This window comes from Dromiciops gliroides, chromosome 4 (genome assembly GCF_019393635.1).
Source record: "Dromiciops gliroides isolate mDroGli1 chromosome 4, mDroGli1.pri, whole genome shotgun sequence".
Lineage (NCBI taxonomy): Eukaryota > Metazoa > Chordata > Mammalia > Microbiotheria > Microbiotheriidae > Dromiciops > Dromiciops gliroides.
In genome coordinates, this window is record NC_057864.1 from 116,785,399 (window position 1) to 116,809,416 (window position 24,018).

At 37.4% G+C, this 24,018-nt stretch overlaps 1 protein-coding gene across 1 annotated transcript in view; it reads right to left on the reverse strand.

The window, feature by feature from the left end:
• The window catches only part of USH2A (usherin), a 1,082,898-nt gene that overhangs the window by 57,296 nt on the left and 1,001,584 nt on the right, over nt 1–24,018 (reverse strand). The window contains exons 62-63 of the mRNA XM_044004202.1: nt 21,756–23,272; nt 15,114–15,435 (exon numbers count right to left, since the gene is read on the reverse strand). Of these exons, the coding sequence (XP_043860137.1) occupies nt 15,114–15,435; nt 21,756–23,272 (1,839 nt within the window). The remainder of the gene's footprint in view (nt 1–15,113; nt 15,436–21,755; nt 23,273–24,018) is intronic.

Consider the following 24,018-nt stretch of genomic DNA (forward strand, 5'->3'; position numbering starts at 1 on the left):
CCATGGCACTCACACTAATGTCTTTTTAAAGGGTAGCTTGTCATAGCTTCTGAACATGTGAGAGGAACAAGTGGCATGCTAAATCTGGCTTTGCCAGAGGTGTGGTTGGGCAGGCTCTTGGCTCTCATGGAAGGAAAGATGATCTGAAATGAGATGACTCATTTCCTGAACATAATCCTAGGGCATTGTGAAAAACTCAGTGATCATGGTGTCAAAGACCTGGAATTTGACATAAAATTCTGGCTCTCATGACTGCATGACCTTGAGTAAATAAATCACTTAAATCCTCTGAACTTCAATTTCCATATTAATGTAATCCCATTAAATGAGAAACTCCTTGAGGGCAGGAACTACTTTTGCTATTTTTGTATCAGCAGCATTTAGCACAGTGCCTGACACATAGTAGGTGCTTAATAAATGCTTTATTGACTGATGTTTGGACTTGACACATCTACAATCCTTTCTAGAGAGAAATCAGATAATTCCTAAACTAATTACTTGGAGTGTTTAACTCCCCTTTTAATTTGTTAATTTAGCAATTTATAGCAGTGTATTGCAGCCAAAGTTCTTTCTGTTACAAAGGACCATCAGGCAGGTCACCTTATCCTACTGGATCCTCATAAGAGTACTTCCAAGGGACTAGTACAAATATCATTATCTCCATTTAATAGATGAATAAACTGAAGTTTAGAGAAGAAAGTGATATACCTAAGGTCATACAGCTGTTAAGTAGCAGAGTGACACTATGCTGCCATTCTCATCAAACAACATCTATTAAGAAATTCTGTGTTCATGACACTGACAGATCCATTACATTTGAAGCTAGGTAGCTCAGTGGATAGAGTGCCTGATCAGAAATCAGGACCTGAGTTCAAATATGGCCTCAGATACTTCCTAATTGTGTGATCTTGGGTAAGTCACTTAACTCATTTTTGCCTTGGTTTCCTCATTTGTAAAATGAACTGGAGAAGGAAATGGCAAACCACTCCAATATCTATGCCAAGAGAATGTCAAATATGTTAGATATAACTGAAATGACTGAACAACAACAACTCAAATATGGCCCTTGTCCTTTAGAATTCAGCTTTTTTAAAGGATCTAAAAAAATGAGGAAAACATAAACTTGGTGAGACTCTGACTTGAGAAGATGTTTTGTGGAAAAAAAGGGAAATGTGACAGTTACTTGCTGCTACAAGTTTAGAGATGTAAGAGACAGGAACTCTGAAAGTTCTTAACAATAGCTTTCATCATCTCTATCACTTTTGACATCCCTGGGGAATGAAATATGAGAATGCTAGGAAAACTAGCTTCAGAGATAATAAAGAATATTTAAATCAGACTCAAACAGAAACTTACTGCTATTGTCAATTTAGAATGTGGGCTACTGTAAGGGGCTAAAATTCTAGCTATGATGTCTAAAACCTATTAAAATCTAATGAGTGGTTGCCTTAAATTAGAAGCTTTAGCAATAGTTTAGACTTTTAAATTTTATTAAATATATTATGGGTTAGTAAAGAGAAACTCTTGGATAAAAAATTAGATCTGCTAGCTCTCTCCCTAATCTCCTTCCCCTGCTGCCTAGTCGAAGTCTCCAACCCAAAAAGAGACCCCTCCTCAGGGGCTTCTTCCCAAAGCCTCTGGCAAAACAGGAAACAGGGCCGTCCACACACTTAGCTCCAAGCTAATTGGCCAGTAACATTGATTGACAGAACAGGTGGTTCTGTAGATGTAAGTTCCAGATGCCAGCAGTTTCTGGATGCTGGTTAACTTCCAGAGGCTAAAGTTGCATGGCTTCTAAATCACATGCTTTCTCCTCATGGTGGTGCTTCCCTTCAATATCTCTCCAGCAGGGGATGCCATTTCAATTCTCACACTACCTTTTATTGCTATTTATCTTGTTATGCATGTGTCCTATCTTACAGTACTAGAGTATAAGCTTCTTGTTTATAGGAACCACAACTGATATTTCCTTGCATTCCCAGTACCTTGCATGGTGTCTTGAATGTTGCTTGTTGCTGGTGTTAGTGATTTCTATTCAAGTAAATAGAGAGAGCAAAAATAACAATAAATACTTAATATTTAGAATTTCTCTTGTCACTATCATGCTAGGTAGTACTCTACCTTTTTAGTTTTTTTTAAAAAAATACTGTTGCTTCTGTTACTAAGACAGTGTGGTGTATTAGAATGAATGTTGGACAGTCAAAGTTTAAATTTCACCTCCAACATAGTCATTTAAAAACCTTTGGTATTAAAATTTCAAGCCTCAGCTTCCTTATTTATAAAGTAGGGATGATAATATTGACATTACCTACTTCACGGAATAAAGTTCTCCATAAATGTCAATTTAGAGAAGAAATGTGGGTAATTATTACTTAGGCTGGTTTTCTTTAATGTGAACACTGAATTCGCAGAATCACATGGCTTTGGACCAGGAAAGGACCTTGTAGGCTATGTAGCGCTCTGCCATGATTGAGCAAGAATGGTGCCCTTTACAACATTCGCAACAATAATACTATAGCATGGGGTTGAAGATCTAGAATAAAGGCAAGTCATGAGCATTTGAGACAGTATGTTGTACTTTTGAATAGCTTTAAGTCTGAGGAATTTTTCCTCACACCCAGTCTTTGCCAGTCTTTCTGTGACTGATGCTCAGTGCTCTTGAGGCCAAACAGAACAAGGCTAACCCCTTTCTCCATATGACTGCATTTCAAATACTTGAGGAAAGTGATCACAAGCTTCCCTTATTGAGGCTAAACATTCTCAATTTTCCCTCAAATGAATGTCAGATGACTTGATAGGAAGACCCATTACCATCCTTGTCCCTATCTTCTGGACACTCACCATCTTATCAATGTCCTTTCTAAACCATGGTACACTAGAAGTGGATCCAATACAATACATGGAGTCTGACCAGAGCAGAATACAAAGGGACTCTCACCTTTCAAGTCTTGGACACTTGAGGCTGCATTCATTTCTTGTTTTCTTTCCATTTGCTATTACATTATCTTTTACTATAAATTCTCCAGATCTTTTTCGAATCCCTATATTGTCATGCTTCCATCAACTAGGACTTCTGAAATTGATTTTTTGAATGTTGGTCTAAGAATTTTTATTCATTCCTGGTAAATTTTATCTCATTAGATGAGAGGTTTGTAACCTGAGATCCATAGACCCCAGTGGTCCATGAATAGATCTTAGGGCATCCCATAAACTTAATGGAAAAACAATTGCATTTATTTCACTACAATTGGTTTCATTTGCAATCCTACACCTTTTATTTTATTCATTTGAAATATTATCTTGGGAAATTTTTTCATTTGCAAAATTAGGGCATTATATCTGGCAGGGGCTGGTTGCTAATCTATGCTGGTCAATTACTCATCCTAACTTCCTAATTCAATTATTCATCCTTACTTCCTCTGCACCTTACCCATCTCCATATGGTGTGCTAAGGTAATGACCAAGCTCTCTCTATCTCTCAGAGGACTGAACTCACTCCTCTTGCCCATGTCTCTTTGTGGGAAGTATCTTTCACCTCACTACTCTATGGCAGGGGTTCTTAAACTTTTTGTATGCCATGGATTCCTTTGGCAGTCTGATGAAGCCTATGGAACCTTTTTCAGAATAATGTTTCTTTAAGAAATTCATAATTAAAGGAAATGTTTGGGCGCAGCTAGGTGGTACAATGGATAAAACACCAGCTCTGGATTCAGGAGGACCTAAGTTCAAATCTGGCCTCAGACACTTGACACGAGCTGTGTGACCCTGGGCAAGTCACTTAACCCTCATTGTCCTCCCCCCCCCAACAAAAAGAATGAAAGGTAATGTTAAATGTCAGAGAAAAATATGATAAAAGTATTTTTTTTAATATTCAAGTCCACAAACCTCCTGAAATATGTTTGTGAACCAAGGTATCTGTGAGCCCCAGGTTAAGAAACACTGGTTTTAATGTATAGATTACTCAATCAGATTCTCTAGTTATGATCCCTTTGCTCTTAGAAATCCTCCCCATAGCTATCAAAGACCAATTGCAAAGTCTCATTTTATCAACAATTGTTTATTTGCCTAAGGTAAAAATGGGCAATGAAATGTAAACTATAGTCATGGGTATTTCAGAAATGGCAGCTATCTTCATATTTCTTACCTCCCACGAGGGCAGAATTTTACTGTTATTAGCTTGTATCCTTATGTTGAAACATGTCAGGGACTTGTCAAACCTCCCAAGTCCTGCTGGCCAGGGAAGAAGAGGTATCAATTTTTTAGTTTGCCAAAATGGCCAGGGTTGCCACTGTCCCTGACCCTCTTTTCCTTTCTTGCCTGTGGCAGGGATCACTCCTGTCCCCTGACTATTTCTGTGTGGTTCCTTCATTGGAAAGATTGATTGCTCTTAGATACTTGTTCTTTTTTTGTGTGGCTATTCTAAATATTTTAATAAGAGTTCTCTGCCAGGCATTTAAAACACCAGTTTGTGAGGATAGATTCCACTGGAGAGAGAGAATAGAGAATGCAGGTAGCCAAGGAGTTGAGGAATCTTCTTGATTTCTGATAGCCTTGCACTGCTCTGTAATCTCATATTTCTCTTTTTCTGTGTCCTGGCAGGCCATGTACAAACACAAGTATGCTGAACCCAAAACTCAGATTGGAAGGAAAAAGAAAGAGAAGGTGCCTGCTACCATCTCAAAGCCAGTTCGTGGTGATAAGAATGGAGGAAGCTGAGTGGTGAAGATCCACAAAATGCCTAGGTATTACCCTACTGAGGATGTGCCTAGAAAGCTGCTAAATCATGGCAAAAAGCCAGCACATGAGGAGACTCCAATCTAGCATCACCCCAGGCACTGTTCTGATCATGCTCACTGGCCGCCACAGGGGCAAGCAAGTGGTTTTCCTGAAGCAGTTGGCTAGTGGCTTGCTAGTGGTGACTGGACCTCTGACCATTATCAACCATGTTCCTCTATGAAGAACACATTATTGCCACCTCTACAGGGTTAACCTTTCAGATGTGAAAATTCCAAATCATCTTACTTCAAGAGGAAGAGGCTCCATAAACCTAGATACTCATTCACAGCTCCTAGATTAGTCAAAGGGAAGGTTCAGATGTAGAGAAAGACACCTTGTGAACCTCTTCAAACAATTGCTATGAATTGGGTACTTGCCTGGTATACATTGACTTCACCCCATCAGCCAGGTAGGCACAAGCAAAGTCACCCTTACCCATAAAAAGGTGACTAGATGCTTTTTAAGACCCCTTCCAGCTTTAAATCTTATAATTCCGTGAATTATGGTACTTTGACAACCAAGGGTCTGCACAATGAATTTGGGTGGATGGGTGACTCACAGGCATCCACAATCTCAAGGCCCAAACTTTGGCCTTGGTGTTTTCACTTGTAAAATGAGGGTGTAAGACAAGAGTATCTGAAAGATCCATTCCAATTCTAAGATTTATAAGTCAATTACTTCCTTACCTTATTAATCATTAAATTTCTTTAGTGAATTACATGAAGTAGAAAAGCCTGCATGAGAAAATTTTATTTCCTCCCTTGGGCTCTGCTATCTGAGTACTATATACTACTCTCCTAGATGCTTATAGGCATCTTAGCAATGATTAGATCTTTCCATTGAGAGATAAATCAATTAAACAAGAAGAAGTCTCAACTATCTTCTTAAATACTATAGCTGGGCCCTTCAAGTCAATTTACTTCCAGGATACAGATCTGAGATGCCTTAATGCTTGAATTTTGTTCCCCCTCTCAAAATGGACTAAACATTTTGATTGCCTCTAGCCAGGCCAGGAGAAAGGAACTATTTAGAATTTAGTAAAAACATGTTGTTGGTCTGTTCCAGGACTAGTACTTAATTCCAATACTACTTAAACCTTCAGATTTGCTTAGTGGTTTGTCAATAGTCACAGACCACAGACAAGTCAAAAGCTAGCAGGTCCATGAACCAACTCCACCAATAAAATGAGATCACAACATAGGGCTGCACGCACCATCTTGATATGTGGGAAGGGCTATGTATAGGTAAATATACTTCCTGGAGGGCACCAATATTTGACAATCTGCTCAATAAGACTGGTATGGGCAGTGGGGCAGAAGTGGGAGAAGACACAGCAACAATCCAACCGACATATTAAGCAGCAATTGTGTGCAGAGTACTGTGTAAGACAATGGGGTGTGCGTGTGTGTGCGCGTGTGTGTATGTGTGTGTATGTGTGTGTATGTGTATGTGTGCGTGTGTGTGCGTGCGTGTGTGTATGCGCGTGTGTGCGTGTGCATGTGCGTGTGCGCGCGCGCGCGCGCGTGTGTGTGTGTGTGTGTGTGTGTGTAGGGGGAGAAATTGCAGTCTAGTAAAAGAGGAGAGAGGAATTAGATCAAAGAAATGTCTAGGACTTCTTTCTATATCCCCTAGTGTAATAATGCCTAATTTCCTATGTGACTTACCCACCAGTACATCTGGCTAACAAGTATATTGGGACTTGTATAGGGCTGGAATTCTTAAGAATATTGGCTTTTTGGATGTCGGGAACACTGTAGCTCCATTTAACTCTATTTCCTTTACTTAGAAATCCACTGACACAGTTGGAAGCTCTTTCATTTATAATATTACTTTGAAAAAGGGTTCTTTATTACTTCACAAGTGTGCTTTTTTACATGCTTATAGCCTATAAGCTTCTTGAAGGTACAAACTATTTTAAAAATGGTTTTAAAAATATTCTTGCCTTATCCCCACTGCCTGTCCCAAATTCACTGGTTAGTGCACATTTAAGTGTTTTACACCTAGAGGGCTAGAGACATTGCCTTCTTGCACAGAATATAATCCTTATAAATACTTCAGTATTTAGGTGACTCTGGATAGAGTTCTGAATCTGGAAAACCTGAGTACAAATGTGGCCTCAGACACTTACTAGCTGTGTGATTCTGAGCAAGGAGAAGGAAATAGCAAACCAGAAAACTCCAGTATCTTTCCAAGAAAACCCCCTGTACAGTATTGGTGTGCTATTGTCCACAGGGTCACAAAGAGTTGGACATAACCAAGCAACAACAACAACAACAACAATGACATATTGGCAGAAAAGAAAAATAATTCTTTCCTACTTTCCCTTCACTGCTTTGATTCAAAGATAGATCTGTGATCACAATGATACACTTATTCCCTATAGTAATAAAGATGACAAACCATTCATGTCTGCCCATCCTGTGAGGCTCTTGTCAGATCCTTTATAAATCTTTCACAGTGGGTCAATCCATTCCTTGTGGATCACTTGAATACTATTAGAAAATCTGAGATTCATCTGGCTAGGCAAGCCAATGATTAAACAGTAACATGTCAGTATTTGGGACTTTGGTTCATCCAAAATACAGAATTGTTGTGCCTAGTCAACATGAACCTTGAAACCTGGAGCCATTTTCAAAGATCTGTGAATGGCTTGGGACCCAGAGTTTCTACTTTATTTGCATTCAGCTAGGGGAAATTTCATTGCATTTAGCGTTTTATGTCCCACAAACAAGCCTCCAACACAGGGACAGCAGAATCAATATCAGGCTTAAGTGAAATATAAATCTGGGTTTCATCAGCATAAGAGTGAAAGCCAGTCCCTCTTCTTATGAATAACTTGTCTCAAAGGCAACATAAAATTGCTAACAATAGAGGCTTAAGAATAGAGTCCTCAGGGATGTCATGGGGAGCAAAAAAAAAAAAACCCAACAAAAAAACAAAAAGAAAAAAAAACAACCCAAGAACAAACACACACACACACACACGCACACACACACACACACACTCACACAATCTCTTGCTGGAAGCAAATGCCTATTGGCAGAACATGATCCAGACCCTTGCCTGGCAGCAGAATCCCGTTTTCAGCTCAATTCACAGCACTGTTCTGATGGCCTTCTGTCTGAGTAGCAGCACTTAAGTCTAGTAGAATTAGAACAGACACACAACTCCAGTCAGACGGCATCAATAAATCATTTTAAAACCTGAGCCAAGTGGTCTCAGAGCTTAGCGGAAAATCTAACCAAACAAAAGCCTAAACATCAGCCAACAATCATCCATGAGATTACCACCCACTTAAATGCTGGTACATTTCTGAAGAAAGAAGGGTATGAAGAGGTTTTCTCCAAATCTAGTACCAAAAACTGGCAGAAAGGGACAAGAGCAATGGCACCTGACAATATGCCAGGCACTCCATCCACTGCACCACCTAGCTGCACCCTCCAACCCCCCAAGCAAAATAATACACTTCCCAAAAGCTATTGCCCTCATGTTCTCCAAGTAGGTTGCAGTCAATTTGTGAAGCACTCAGCAGTTTCCTTTTTGTGGAGTTGGGAAACCCCCAGCGCATTTTAAAAATAAACAAGATCTTCTACCAGATTTTCCTCCTGGCAGCTTTTCGACTCAGGCCATAGGTCCAACCTCTTATATTGCCATTTACATTATGGATTCCTTCCCCAAAACACTATCATTTAATGACTGGCTTCGCTCTCCCTCTCCCCAACTTTTCAGCATTTTGTCTTTCCCCATTTAGACTGTCTTCCTTTTTTAATATATGAATCTCCACCCCTTAGTTCAGTGCCTGACTGGCACATAGTAGGCACTTAATTCATGTTTTCTTATTATTGTAATAAAATGTAAACTCCTTGAAGATGGGGACTATTATGTTTTCTTTTTTGCATCTCCATCCTAGCACCCAGCTCAGTGTTTTGCACACAGCAGACAGTTAATAAATGCTTTTGAAATGAGTTAAGTAAATAAATCCTGTGCTCCATCCCCTTTCAGTGTTAAGTTCTAGAATTGTTGCAGGGTAGTTTTAGCCTTTTAAAAAGGTAGCATTTCTCCCAGCCTCCCTAATTCAAGCACCGAGAGTAGATATACAGATTCTTTTTAAAAAAATGAGTCATTGGACTCTTTTCTGTGAGCCTATTTCTCCCAAGTCATGTAGTCCTGATTGTATCAGAAGTCCCTCTGCCTTTCAGAGCCCCAGAATGTGAGTGGGAGCTAATCTAGAAAATCTGCCAGAGTTAGGAGATATTATTACATTGCTAATAGTATGACTCAGGGAAAGAGAGAACTATGGGAATCACTGGAATATCTCCAGTGAATTACTTTGTTCCAAGGAGCAAATGAAAATGAAGAACAACATATAATTATTGGGAGGGACTGACTAAAGTTAGCTCATTTCCTTTTTTTTAAAGAATGGAGTTTCATTAGCTATAGTTATATATCCAGGTCCTCTTTCTTATCTGATGGAAAGACTATTGCTCACTGAGTTAATCAATGACAATTTCAGAAGTTCCTATAGAATATCTAGAAGGGGAAAACAGTTGCTAATGGAATAGAGGTGAGAAGAAAATATTCCCAATGGGAAAATGAGCTGAGATTTGCTCAAAATTTTAACCATCTTGAACTCTGCACTCTATTCTAAAGTGTCATTGTGTACAATGGAAAAGAAAACTTGTTCAAGATAGATATATTTTACTTACCACATTAGTTGAAATGCTGAATATAAATGATATTTTTGTTAACTGAGTTATACCAGAAGTACATTATGGCAACTTTTTAATGTCTTTGTAGGAAAACCCTTCTCAGAACAATGAATCTTTAAGTACTATGAATAATGACCCTCTAATTTTCTGGGTTTCTGTAGTCTGAATTGCCATACACTATTTTGATTTTCTTAACCTGGAGCATATTTAAATTAATAATCTATTCTATAGAGACATCCATTGGCTTTTGCTGTTCTATTTTTCTTGGCAATCTGGAATTTTGAAGATTGGGGCTTGTTGCAAGGAAGAAGAACAAGACAGAACGATTAGTAAATGTTATTCTCAACAACTAAAACCAGTTTGTTCTTTACAAGCGTGGGGCTCAATTGAGGCAATCATCTGAGTAATTCAGGGCAGCTTTTTTCTTTTTTCCTGAACTTAATATTTCCCTGATCCCCCAACCCAAGTACTTGGAGCCCCTGAAATCTACCCATAGAACTCTTCAAGGCTTATGGATTCTAGATTAAGAATGCTTGCCCTAGAAGGATCAATGTAAATAAGTTGTAATATAAAGCCCTAAAATATCCTTACTAGAACTGGAGGAAAGGGATTTCAAACCTATTCCTTGAAGTTCACAAGTCATATTACATAGTTTTTTGTTCCTTTTTTTCAAAATATTTTGTGATAGGTTCAATAAGTCTTTGTGAAATGAAATAAGAATTTAGATAACAGGAAATAGATTAGTGATACTTAAATACTCAAAAATATCTGTGGTCTAATGTCTATAGGAGTTTACTCCAAGGATTCCACTGGCAAGGAAAGGTCCACTCAATCCATTGGTGACCTTCCTTACCTTCCCATGATATCGGAAGGTTATTAGTAGAGCACACAAGTTGTCTACTTGTCATCCTTTATTCTTGCCAGTTGATAGCTCATTGTGTCATGGAGGATAACCTGAGTTTTTGAATGCTATGATTATGAATTGTATTCTGACTGATACCATGATTGAAAGGCTTCTAATATGGCCCTGGTAACAGACTGAGCCTTCTTTCTCTAGATCAGCTCAGCTAAGCACTGAGAGGTTCATCACCAGTAGACTAACCAGTAGGTGATGACTGTTTTAGACTAAGCAGTCCAGATTAATGATAACAATCTTAAAATAAACACATAAAATCACCACCCTAAGATTTAAATCCCATTATCTAAGATTCTTCCTTCATCATCCCCTAGGCATGTATGAAAACTACATTCACTGGTTTAGGCTATCAGTTATCTAGCAATTTATTCAAGAATTTAATTCAATTAACATTTATTAAGCATCTTACAGAAGAAAAAAGGCAAGCCCTGTTTTCAAGAAACTTACTTTTGAGGAACAATAGCACTTTAGGATCAAACTCAATTGTTTAGCATTCATGAAAAATATATGCATTTAGATATTTGCTGATAATTAAGAGGAATGGCATGGTCATACTTATGTTCATCAAAAAGGCTAGTCAGCAGTGCAATTGTAAAGTGAGGTAGATAAAGTTGGGAAAATCATCAATGGTCAGTGAAGAACATTTTGGATAATCATCATTATAAAACATATTATTAATTATTCTTTTATTAATTATTAATATATTCTTTTCTAATAAACCAACTAATCACTTCATTTCTCATCAACTGCTCTATCTGCTTTTTGCTCTATTAATAGGACAAACTTAACACCTGGAATGTCATTATCATGGAAACTGATTCAACTGATTCAACTTAATACCTCCTCAGCAGTCTCAGTTGCCTCTGCCCTTTGATTGGAGAGTTGATGGAAAGAGCAATAAATTTCTCCCAAAGTTTCCCTTTATAAAGTTCTTAGAATTTCCCAGCTAACTCTTCAATGCCCATCAGTTGCTCTGCTTGGTTTTGACTCCACAATCATCACACCCCCACATAGGGTATTCTATGGTACTCCCTCCCTCCCTTTTGTGTGTGTGTGTGCGCGTGTGTGTGCATGCACACACACGCGTATTGTCTTCTCTTATTAGATTGTAAGCTCCTTGAGGGCAGGGACTGTCTTTCTTTTTCTTATTTGTATCCCCTATATTTAGCACAGTGCCTGATACATAGTTGCCACTTAATAATATTTATTGACAATTGAATAGAACATGAACATAAATTGAATAGGAAAGCTTTTAAATAAGACATAATGGTAAACAAAGCAATTTTTCTCTGACACTCTTTTATCCCTCATACCATTTCCACTATCTAGTGATTCTCAAGATATTTAATGCTGTTGTACTGACTGTAACTCCCATAGTAACTAATACTTATGGCTTTTCTGAACCTCTTCTTGCCCATCAAACTTTATCCGTCCTGTCTCTTATTATTATAGATCTCTATTGCAGACAAAAAAAATAATTAAAACTAAAGTATTAATGTATCTGAGATGTGGTGGCATGGAGGAGTGGATTGAGAGAGCTGACCTCTCAGTCAGAATAAAATGCCTCCAAAGCCTGTTTCTCATGCTGATACTTTCTGTGTGACATCAGGCAAGTCATTTAAGCTCTCAGTGCCCTCATCAACTATCTAAGCAGAAGAGATGCCAATTCAAACTGATAGATAAAGATTCCTTGTCAGGAAATTACTAGTATCATTATAGGCTCCAGTTACAAAAGATTGTCCTAAATTACATTTAGGGCAAAGATAGGTGGTGCAGTGGATAGAGTGCCCATCCTGGAGTTGAATCTGAGTTCAAATCTGACTGCAGGCACTTACTAGTTGTGTGACCCTGGGCAAGTCACTTTATCCTGTTTGCCTCAACCCTCATCTCTAAAATGAGTTGGAGAAGGAAATGGCAAGCCACTCCAATATCTTTGCAAAGAAAACTTCAAATGGGGTCATGAAAAGTTAGATAGGATTGACAACAACAACAGACACTTGCATTTTAACAGTTGTTCCAATTGTTTAACCAAAATGAACGTATGAACAAAGGAATTTCAGGTTTGATGACAAAATCAATGAATTTCTTTTTGGTGAGGTGGGGGCTGGGAGTGGTTTTGTTAGGCCTCAAATTCATAACACGGGAGAGACTGCCTACTTTATTTACAAGTAAAGGTGGCTCCCCTCTAGCCAATATTCTATGATGCTGTCACTAAAGAGTTCCCAGGTTCTTCCTTTTCATGCCCTGTTTACTTCCTAGAAATAACAAATGTGAAAATTACCTCATAAGCTAAAATTGTCCCTTGGGGTATCATCACTCTAAGCATCTTTAGGAATGAGAAGATGTTGATGTGGGCTGTCAGATTAAAGGTACCTTAATTCTGTGACAGACTATAGCTAGCAACCTGAATATAAAATGCCTTTCAAGTAGGTGTTGAATATTATCAACACAATGTTCTACTGTATAAAGAAAATAAAGTATTTTCAGTGAATTACCTCTGCAGTGTCAGTTAGTGTCTACAAAGGTGAGGTGAAGTCAATACTTGAGACAATTATGTGGTGGATTCAATTAGGGCAGAACCAAATAGCATAATTCACTTTTTGAAAAATCTTTTTCCTGAAGAGTAGGCCTTTAGAAATAAGATTCCATATATTTCTTTCAACTTTCCTTTATTCTTTCATTAGACAGACTTGTTTTTAACTTCATGTCAATAAGGTGTGGCTAAGATGGAAGTAGGATGGGGGAAGCAATACCAGAGTTAAATGGATTATTTATACAAAAGACAGATATAATCCAAAATCGTTTTATTACCTCATTAATTTAACCTAGTTTATTTTTACTGTTATTTTTCTTCATATTTACTGTTCCTTAGAAAACTTTCACATACAAAAACATAGGAAAGAATCTAATCAGACTTTAGTTCATGGAAAGATTTTTTTGGCATGATGCCAATGAGATCAGAGGCACTAATTTAATATATGTAAAGGTTTGCTCTATTTTAGAGCACACATTTCACTCTGGCCATATGAAACTCCCTCAAGAGTGTGCTTTTATTCACAAGAGGAACCAAATGAGAGAGAATGGATGGCTTTTCACAAAAATTATCACTGTAGCAGTATGACAGAATCTTAGAGTTGGAAGAGATCTCAGAGGTCATTCAGCACAATCTTGAGCTGAACATTAACCCCCTCTAAATTATCACTGGAAACACTTCATCTAGTCTGTGCTTGAAGATCTTTAGTGAAGAGGAGGAATTCATTACTTCCCAAGGAAACTCACTTTTGGAGAGCTCTGGTAGGCATCTTTTTTTTCTTATACCAAGAATAAATCTGCTTCTCTGAATTGTTTACACATTGTTTCTAGTTTTGGTCTTCCAAGTGAAATAAAACAATCCTTTTTCCACAAGATGCTCCTTAAATGTTTCAACTCTTTTATGCCCTTATCTTCTCCAGACTAAAAGCCCCTGTTCCTTCAACTTAGCCAGGTATGCCATCATTCTGAGTCCTCTCACTTTTCTGGTTACCCTTTCTTTTCTGGATAAAATCTGGCTTGTCAAATCACTTTTTCACCACTAGTTAATTATACTACCAGTTAAATGCAAGAATATAAAAATTACCACATTTGGTCAGACCAATGGTCCATTATGCTTAGCAGTCTATTTCGAATAGTAAGAGTAAGGGTTATTTTGTGGATATGCATGATTTGTTATATTAATATCAACAGGTTATATATATATACATATATATATATATCTGTAATATCTTTAGGCAACCATATCCTGTTATGTAATTATTATTCATGAATTTATCTATACCCTTTTTGAGCATATTTTATTGATGGTCCATGGCATCTGTGATGTAAAATATTTCCTTGAAATGCAATTGAATGGACATTTATTAAAATCCTACTATATTCAAGACATTATGATTATGGCTAGTGAAACAGAAAGATGAAAAATGACAAAAGTTGTTATCTTCCTCATTCAAGCATCCAGGGGGTACCCTTTAGTTTCAGGGATTTAGTAAATTAATTATTGTTCACTCTTTTAATATTAAAAGACAGTTGGATAAACTTTGAACACAATTTTCTTCAATTTTGAGGCAACTGTATATGTGTGTGTATGTATGTGTATATATGTGTATGTAAATATGTATGTACACACACATATATAATACACATACACACACTTCAGAGAAAAACAATTCAATATCCTTGGCCTTAGTTAGATTTTTCTACAGTTCCATTTGGTCTTTCTAAAAGGTATGAATTATAATTGCATGTAGTATTCTGGAGGTAGATCCTTTGTGATATTTAAACTTACATCTGGTAACTAATAAGCTATTTTAAATCAGAATTTTGACAAGGGGAAGTTTCCAGCTAAGTTAAAATCACTTCAATCAGTGATTCTTGACCAATCATCAAAAGGAGCCAATAAGTAGAAAGGGAAAAAAAGCTAAATCCTTTCTTGAGTAATAAATATCTTTGGGTTAAATCTTTTAAACATGATTAATGATTATGATCAAGTGATGAGAAAACTAATAAGTATAAAGGGATGCAATCTTCATTTTCATTTGTCCTGTGCATAAACACTTATGAATTATATTAAAATCCTAAACCTATAAAAACCACTGTAAAATACAAGCAAGTTTTATTAAACACTGCAATATGCATTGAATCCCACTTCTGAATTGCAGACAAGTTAAATTTCTTACCTGATATTCATATTCTGTAAAAGGCAAGAGCTCAGAATCTATAAATGAGGATAAGGTTCCATTGTACATTAGTATTGGGCTTGATTTTCCAGGCAAAGCTGTTATTTGTCTTCTATACAATTCATAGTACAGAATTTTCCCATTTGGCTGAAGTGGCCCAGTCCACTGGAGAGAAACTTTGGGCTGGAATCCTCTTGGACTCATCTGTACCTCTAAAAGCGGTGGAGGTTGCATCAGTGGTGAAGTTTCAAGGGTCTGTATTGATGTCCAATCACTTGAAGCACATCCTAGCACTGTGCATCCTTGAATTCGTATCTCATACCTTTGGGAATATAAGTCAACACTTCGTGAATAATAGCAGAATCACATGGAGAGAATGAAAATCAAAACATTTATTATCTATTTGTCCGCAGGTCTTTTCTATGAACAAGAAATTCATTTTTTAAAAAAGATGGTCCTATGAAATATTACTTCCTAATGATTTTCAAGACAAATAGCTTTTCACTTGATTTAAGTTAGGTACAGGGGTATGGATCAGATGACTTCTCAAGTTTTAGTCTATAACAAAGATTCTTGGACCCTACAGAATAGAATTTTATGGTGAATGCCATTGGAAAGTAGTAAAGCATGAAATCTTGTGGAGCATATGCTCTAGGCTCATGTTTCTACCACTAAAGCTAAATGATTCAAGAGGAATGTCCAGGTTATGAAAGAAAATCATAGAGCTAAGGCCTCAGTTGTAATAAATCCTCTCACCTGATACTGAACATCTTAAGCCAGGCCCTTTTACACTTACACTAAGACCTTTTGGGACAAAGTTGACCTAGCCACATACTAGAATATCAATCATGGAGATACCTTATTGCCTTCCAGTTAAACCCGACTAATCCATTATTTTTGTCTTATAGCTGGTTTCATGACACTTAGAAAGGCTTATTCACACATAGGGGACTTTTTTGCCCCCTGACAACCATGGTTTTGTTGGTATTTATTTCCTTAACTTCAAGTCTGAGCATTTTCTTTATTTCTGATGCCTTGCCTATTTTATTCTTCCTTCACCTAATACCCTCTTTTCCTTCTCTCTTTCATCCTATTACTGTTGTTTTCTTTCTTTCTCTCTCTTTTTTCTTTGCTGGGCAACTACTGGTCACATATTCTCTGGTTCTTTTCTTACCTCCATACCTCTTTCTCCCTAAGAGGCACTGATTATAGTTTAGTGGAAAGATGGCTGGATATGGATTTGGAAGAGGCCTGTGTCTGAATCCCAGAAATCTTCTAACATTTACTAGTATTGTGACCATAGGAAAACCATTTAATTTCTGTGTAGTTAATTTCCTTATCTGTAAAATGAGGATAATATTGTCTGGAGCATGATCGTAATAGAGATAATCTAATTTCACAGAAGAAGAAACTGAGACCTAGGAAGATGAAGTGACTTACACAATGTCAACCATAGTAAATGGCCAAAGCAGGATTTGAGTTGAGGTTCTTTGATTCTAGATCTAGAATTCATTCTACTAAAAAAAAAAAAAGCATGTTTGCTGGAAGGATAATGTGAGATAATGTGCTTTGCAAAACTTAAAGTACATAACTGAACTACACAAATGATAGCCATTATTATTACCTCACTTCATTTCTCTTCTGCTGCCTTGCCTGGTTTCAAGACACCCTTCCAGTGTAAGCTCATCACTTCTAAATTCACCACCATGCTGCTAAATCAAGTCTTGATTGACACTACTTCCCTCAGTCTTTTCTCCATTCTGACTGAAAGCTCCTCCCAATCCCCTCATTTATAGAGGATGCACTGGCTACAGCCTGGTGTCCTTCCCTATCCCCTCCCCATCCCCTTTTCTGCCCCCTTTTGTAAGTTGTCTCCCTCTTTAGATTGTAAGCTCCTTGAGGTTAGGGGGCTATTTTTCTTTATAATAATTGTATCTCCAAAGGTTAGTACAGTGCCTGGGACATAGTAGTTGCTTAAAAAATATTTATTGGACTGAAATTATTAGACTGGAATAATGATGATGATGGTGATAACTAACATTTATTGAGTGCTTTTATGTTTCCATAGGGTTTTCTTCACATGAACTATTTCTCTTATCTTTTTTCTTTATTTTCCTTTACATCCTTTTTATTTTCTTTTATGCCTCTTCATTTAAGTTCCTTTTCTTTCCTCCCCTCCTCCTCACCCACCTCCTTTTTCTGTCTCCTCATCCAACCTAATTCAGTTTGACTTCCCTGAATTCCTTTAAGATGCAACTCAAATTCTACCTTCTGCAAATAGTATTTTTGGGAAAGATTCCTGGCACATGAATGGGTATTCCAGGGTTTTGGAGGGTGCAGTTTTAGAAGCAGAAAAAAGAACACACTGTGAATCAGTTGGTCAACTAAGAGTAGTATCTACAATCACAATATAGTTGACTTACCTATCTGTATTAATGAGGTTAATGATCAGCATAGATAATTCAAAAACAAATAGAATACCTAAATCATTTATATCAAGATGTGTGATGCCTTTTTAAAATAGTTGATTAGCGACTTTATTGGTGTAGAAAGCTGGTAAGGAACTCTGTATAATGATATAAATCTACACCTTGCTCTGCAACTTAGAGACTTGCCCAGGACACCAAGATATTCAGGGACTTGCCAAAGGTTAAATAGTCAGTATGAGTCAGATATGGGAATTCAATTCCATGTTTTCCTAACTTTAACAACAGCTCTTAATTCCACTGTCCCGGGCTGTCTCTCATAGGATTCTTAATTTTTTTCAACAAATTTGCCTTTCAATTCTACTGCCTAATTCTGCAACTAAGATGAGATTTCTGAATCCCCTGAATCTTAAGCAGAAAAAAAAAAAACAAGCCACAAAACACTGGGAGCATCTTTGGAAGATACCTGCAGAAGTTCTAATTACTGTTTAATATTTAATAGAGTCCTAAATAATTGTCACAAGTAGGTACAAAAGACCATGAATGTTTCATTTAAACAGCACCATACATCAGAGATAATTATAGGAGGTATCTAATCTACACATCACTAGATTACAATAATAGCTGAATTTTACCTCAGCTGGTTGGAAATCAACACAATTTCCACCCTTAATTTTTTTAAGTGGTTCTGTTCATTTTACTAAATTTTAAACATAATATTCTATTTAATACTCCTCTCTCTAGGGATGTAGATTATTTCATTTGTGGGACAAAAGTTGCTGGGAAAACTGGAAAGCACTTTGGCAGAAACAAGGTATAAACCATATAAGGTCAAATATAAGGTTACAATAGGCACACAATTTAGACACAGAGGTGATATCAGAAGCAAATTATGGGATCATGGAATATTTTACCTGTCAAATTTATGGATAAGGGAAGAATTTATGACCAAATATGAGAAGAGAGTATTATGGGATGAAAAATAGCTAATTCTGATTACATTTGTTTTTGGACAAACAAAACCAATGCAGGTTTTGATAAAGGCCTTATTTCCCCAATATATAAAGAATTGAGTCAAATATATAAGAATATGAGTTGTTCCCAAATTAATAAATGATCAATGGATAGGAATAAGCAGTTTTCAGAGAAATCAAAGCTTATCTGTAGCCCTATAAAATCCTCTAAATCACTACAGATTAAAGAAATGCAATTTTAAACAACTCTGAGCTACTATCTCATACGTATCAAATTTGTTAAGATGACAGAAAAGGAAATTACAAATGTAGGAGATGTGGAAAAGAAGAGGCAGTAATGCACTGCTGGAGTTGTGAACTGACTCAATCATTCTGGAAAGCAATTTGGAACTATGCCCAAGGAGCTATAAAAGTATTTTAACCCTTTGACCCAGCAATGTCCCTACTAGGTCTTTATTACAAAGAGACCAAAGAAAAAATAAAAGGATCTATATGTATAAAAACATTTATAGTAGCTCTTTTAGTGGTGGCAAAGAATTGGAAATGAAGTCAATGCTCATCAATTGGGGAATGGCTGAACAAGTTGTGGTGTATGATTGGGATGGAATACTATTGTGTTATAAAAATGATAAGCTTAATGGTTTCAGAAAAACCTGGGAAGACATATGAACTGATTTTTTTGTTGTTTTTGTTTTGTTTGTTTTTTGTAGGGCAATGAAGGTTAAGTGACTTGCCCAGGGTCACACAGCTAGTTAAGTATCAAGTGTCTGAGCCTGGATTTGAACTCAGGTCCTCCTGAATCCAAGGCCAGTGCTTTATCTACTGCTTCACCTAGCTGCCCGCGACATATGAACTGATGAAAAGTGAAGTGAGCAGAATCAGGAAAACAGTGTATACAGTAATGGCAACATTGTAAAGATGATCAACTGAGAAAGACGTAACTCATCTGATCAAGACTGATCAAGACAATGATCGATGGCAATTCCGAAGGACTTATAATGAAAAGTCCTATCTGCCTCCAGAGAAATAACTGATGGAATCTGAATGTAGATTAAAGCATAATTTTAAAATTTTCTTTATTTTTCTTGTTTTGTTTGCTTTCTATTACAAGATGACTAACTGATATGGAAATATGTTTTGCATAACTATACAAATATAATCTATAACCAAATACTTGTTTTCTCAAGAGGGGAGGGGAGGGAAGAAAGGAGGGAATCTGGAACTCAAAATTAAAAAAAAAAGAATGTTAAAATTTGGTTTTGCACATAATTGAGAAAAGTAAAATTTTAAAATGAAGTAAAAGTCAATAAATGTTATCAGTAACTAAAAAGATACATTAAAATTTGATACAAATATTTGGGAAAGAGCCATTCACTAATAGATAAAAAGGACATAATGGGAAGTTTTTAAAGTAAGGAAAACAAACAATTAAAAACCATATCAAGGAATGCTCCAAATTACTAATTATAAAAATGCAAATTAAAACAACACAGAAGTTCTGCCTCACAACATTGATCATAATAACAAAAGATGAAAACAGTTATTGTTTGGAGGGGCTATGGAAGAATAAGCACTGATAAGGGAGCTGTTAATCCAACCATTCTTGGAAAACAATTTGGAAATATACTCCCCCAAAACATTAACCTATACCAACCATTTGATCCAATGATACCATTATTAAATTATTTTAAAGAGATAAAGTCAGAGGAGCAGATGAACAAACCAGGAAAATTCACCCAATTGCAATATTATAAAAGGAAAACAACATTGAAATACCTCAGAACCATAACATTTATTAAGTACCTACTGTAATGACTGGAATGAAGCCGCCTGCTGGAGAGCTACTGTAGGAAAGCTCCACCATGAGAAGGCCTCTGAGGGCAAGCTATGTGGTCAAGGTCCTTGGCATCAGGAAGTGACATTTGCTCGTGGGTACTGCCAATCAAGGCTACCAGCCCATTATCTTGGAGCTGTGTGTGCATGTGTGTGTGTGTGGGATGTTCCCAGCACTGGGTCCTTTTTGGTTCCTGACCTCACCATGGTGGGTTGGATGATGGGGTCTCTTAGAAACAGTTAGTTTTTTACCTTTCACTTTGATCCTAATGTTCTTTAATAAATATTAAACACTTAAATACTCTTGCTAAAGCTTATAATTTATTGGCGACCACTCATTAGATTTTAGATAGTATAGCTAGAATTTTAGCCCCTTACACTATTATGTGTCAGGCATTGCACTAAGTGCTTTATAAATATCTCATTTGGTCCCCACAACAACTCAGGGAACTAGGTATTATTACTTTTCTTATTTTACAGTTGAGGAAATTAAGTGACTTGTTCAGGGTCATACAACTAGTAAGTTTCTGAGGCTGGATTTTGACTCAGGTCTTCCTGAATCAGTGCCCAGTTGTCTATCCACTGTACCATCTAGCTGCCTCAAGGAAAACAAAAAGAGGTAGATGTCATATTATTGTATCAGTCTTCTGAAGTCAGCTAGGTGAACCTAACACATGATTGTATGAAGGCATATACAAACTCTTGCAATTGCTGAATGGAAGTCCATCTCTTTCCATACACTGAGACATTTATCCATTTATCATTGGTCCCAATTGGACATCTTATCACTCATTTCTTTTCTTTTCTTTTTTTTTAGTGTGGCAATTGGGGTTAAGTGACTTGGCCAGGGTCACACAGCTAGTGTCACGTGTCTGAGGCTGGATTTGAACTCAGGTTGTCCTGAATCCAGGGCCTGTGCCACCTAGCTGTCCCTTATCACTCATTTCTTAACCAAGTCTTATTGGCAAGCTATTCAAGAAACAATGTATGGCTGTGAAAATTGGACTATAAGGAAAACTGAATGGCACACAATTGATGCTTTCAAATCGTGGTGCTGGAGACTTTTGAGAGTCACTTGGAGAGCAAGGAGACAAAATCAATCAATACTTTACGAAATTAATTCATACTATTCACTGAAAGGTCAAATACTGAAGATGAAGCTTAACTAAGTTGGACTCAGTGAGAAAGAACTTGTTATTAAGAAAGATTGAAGGCAAAAAGAAAAGGGGATGGTAGAGGATAAGATGGATAATGTCATGAAAAAATGAACATGAACTTGGGCAGACTTTGGTAGATAGTAGAGGACAGAAGGGCCTGGCATGCTAAAATCCATGGAGTCACAAGGATCAGATATGACTGAAAAACTGAACAATAACCACAATTCAAGAAATGAAGAATTGCATACTTACCTGTGATAAGGTTTTAATTGGGTTACCATGAATGACCGTCTAGCAAAAGAACTATGAGTTATGTTCATGTGTATGGCTTTTGCTTCTGTTTCAACTGGATCCCATACTTGCAGGGTATAATTAATAATACCACCATTGGTCTTTACAGGAGGATTCCAGTTCACTTCAATCTCTTGAGAATTCCATGCGTGTAGCTCTGGAGATGCCATACCAGATGGTGCAGAGGGGTTTGTTCTCACTTTAACCAGTGGACTAGAGGTGCTGCCTTGGCTATTACTAGCAGTCACTGTGTATCCATACTCCTTGCCTGAGGAAAGGTTAAAATCATGGTAGCGAGTTTCCAGACCAGTATAGACAATGTCTCTATCTCTCCTAACCTCATAATTTATTATTTGCCCATTTGGATTAGCAGGAGCTTGCCAGGTAATTTCTACTGACTCTGAGCCTGTGGCTTGTAACTTTGGAGGGCCCATACTTTGTGGTAGAGCCTCCATTGTCCTGGCAGATTTGGTTTCACTAGATGTACAACCTCCATCAGTACAGGCTGTTAATATGAAATCATATTTGGTGTATGGCTGCAGTTGGGAAACCAACCCAGACAGGTTCTTTCCAGCATGGTATTCCCTTCCATCAAACCTCAGGAAGTACTTGATGATTTCTCCATTGGGAATTGGAGGAGTTGACCAAGACACATTTATCTCTGTGGCACTGAGAGCCCAAAGAGAAGGTGGATTAACTAGAGCTGGGGCTGCCTCAGGAGTTTGGATGGTGGAGGGCTGACTCATGGAGCAGCCTTCTGCTGTGCAAGCTATCACTGCATAGCTATACTCTGAGTAAGGAAGCAATTCATCATCTGTATAATTAAAAGTCTCAGCATCAAAGTTGAAAGGATAGAGTACTTCATTTCTTTGAAGTCGATAGGAATGGATGATCCCATTAGGCTGTTGTGGAGGGGCCCAAGAAATCATCAGTCTCAGGGGCTTTAAAGATTTAAAGACCAAATCAGGTGGCAAAAGACCCTCTGGTGGGGCTTGTTTTGTCTTTACCACAGACCAAGGGCTATCAGTGTGACCAGCTGAATTCCACGAACGGATTTTATATTCATATGGAGTCCAAGGTTGTAAACCTTTGTCATTATACGCAAATGTATTCCTTTCAGTGTTATATTCTATGAAAACAATTTTCTCATCTGCTTGAGTTGTCCTGTTTCCCCCAGCATTTCCCTTGAAGCATCTGTGAATCACTTCATAGTGAATTATTTTTCCATTTGGATTAATTGGCTCAGACCAACTCAGCTCAATGCTTGTTGCCCCCACAGACTGGATTGTGGGAGCCAACTGAGAGGTAGGAGGTGCTTCAGCTGTCCAGAGACCCTGAGGTGCAGAGAGAGTGCAGCCTGCCATGGTGCAGGCCTCCAGGGTCAATATGTAGAGCGTATAAGGTTCAAGGCGTCTAAAAAGAAACTGACGAGACAAACCAGTATATTCCAGGTTACCATCATTGAAGACATTATATGCCTGTAGGGATATAAAAATAAGAGAGCATTGGTAAAATATACAAATGATTCCTTGTGCCTTTTTAAAAATTCTTTATCTTTGTTCTCTTTTCTCATTATGGCATTTGCTTAGTGGCCTGAAGGGTAGTTTGAGTCTTTCCCTAAGTAGGGAAGATCAGCAATGTCTATTTAGAAAGTAAGATCTCTAAAGGGAGGAAACAATGGTTTTAAAAAAATAATGAACAATCAATGAAACAGACTCAAAACACTACTTGATGACATAAAAGCAAAAGATTATTAAGTCTGATTCTCTGTCCCAAAGCTACATTTGGGGCTCACCCCCTAATCTGCAAAATAAAACCTCTGAACCAGCTTTTCTTAGCTGTCTTCTGGAGGCAGCTAGATGGGCACAGTGAATAGAGTGTTGGACCTGGAATTAAGAAGATCTGATTAAGAAGGTCTTAGGCACTTACTAGCAGTGTGACCCTGGAAAAGACACCTACCCACTGTCTGTCTCAGTTTCTTAAATTGTAAAATGGGAACAAAAATAATGTCTACCATTCAGACTTATTATGAGGATCAAATAATATATTTGTAAAGTGCTTAGCACAATGCTTGGCACGCAGTGGCTGCTTTAAAAAAATGCTTTTTTCCTTCCTTCATACTCACAAGATCAAAGCTGATCTGTACCCTACTCCTTCTCTTTCCTCTTAAAATGGTCAGTGCCTATCATTAACCAAGCACATCACCTCAAAGAAATCTCTGGGA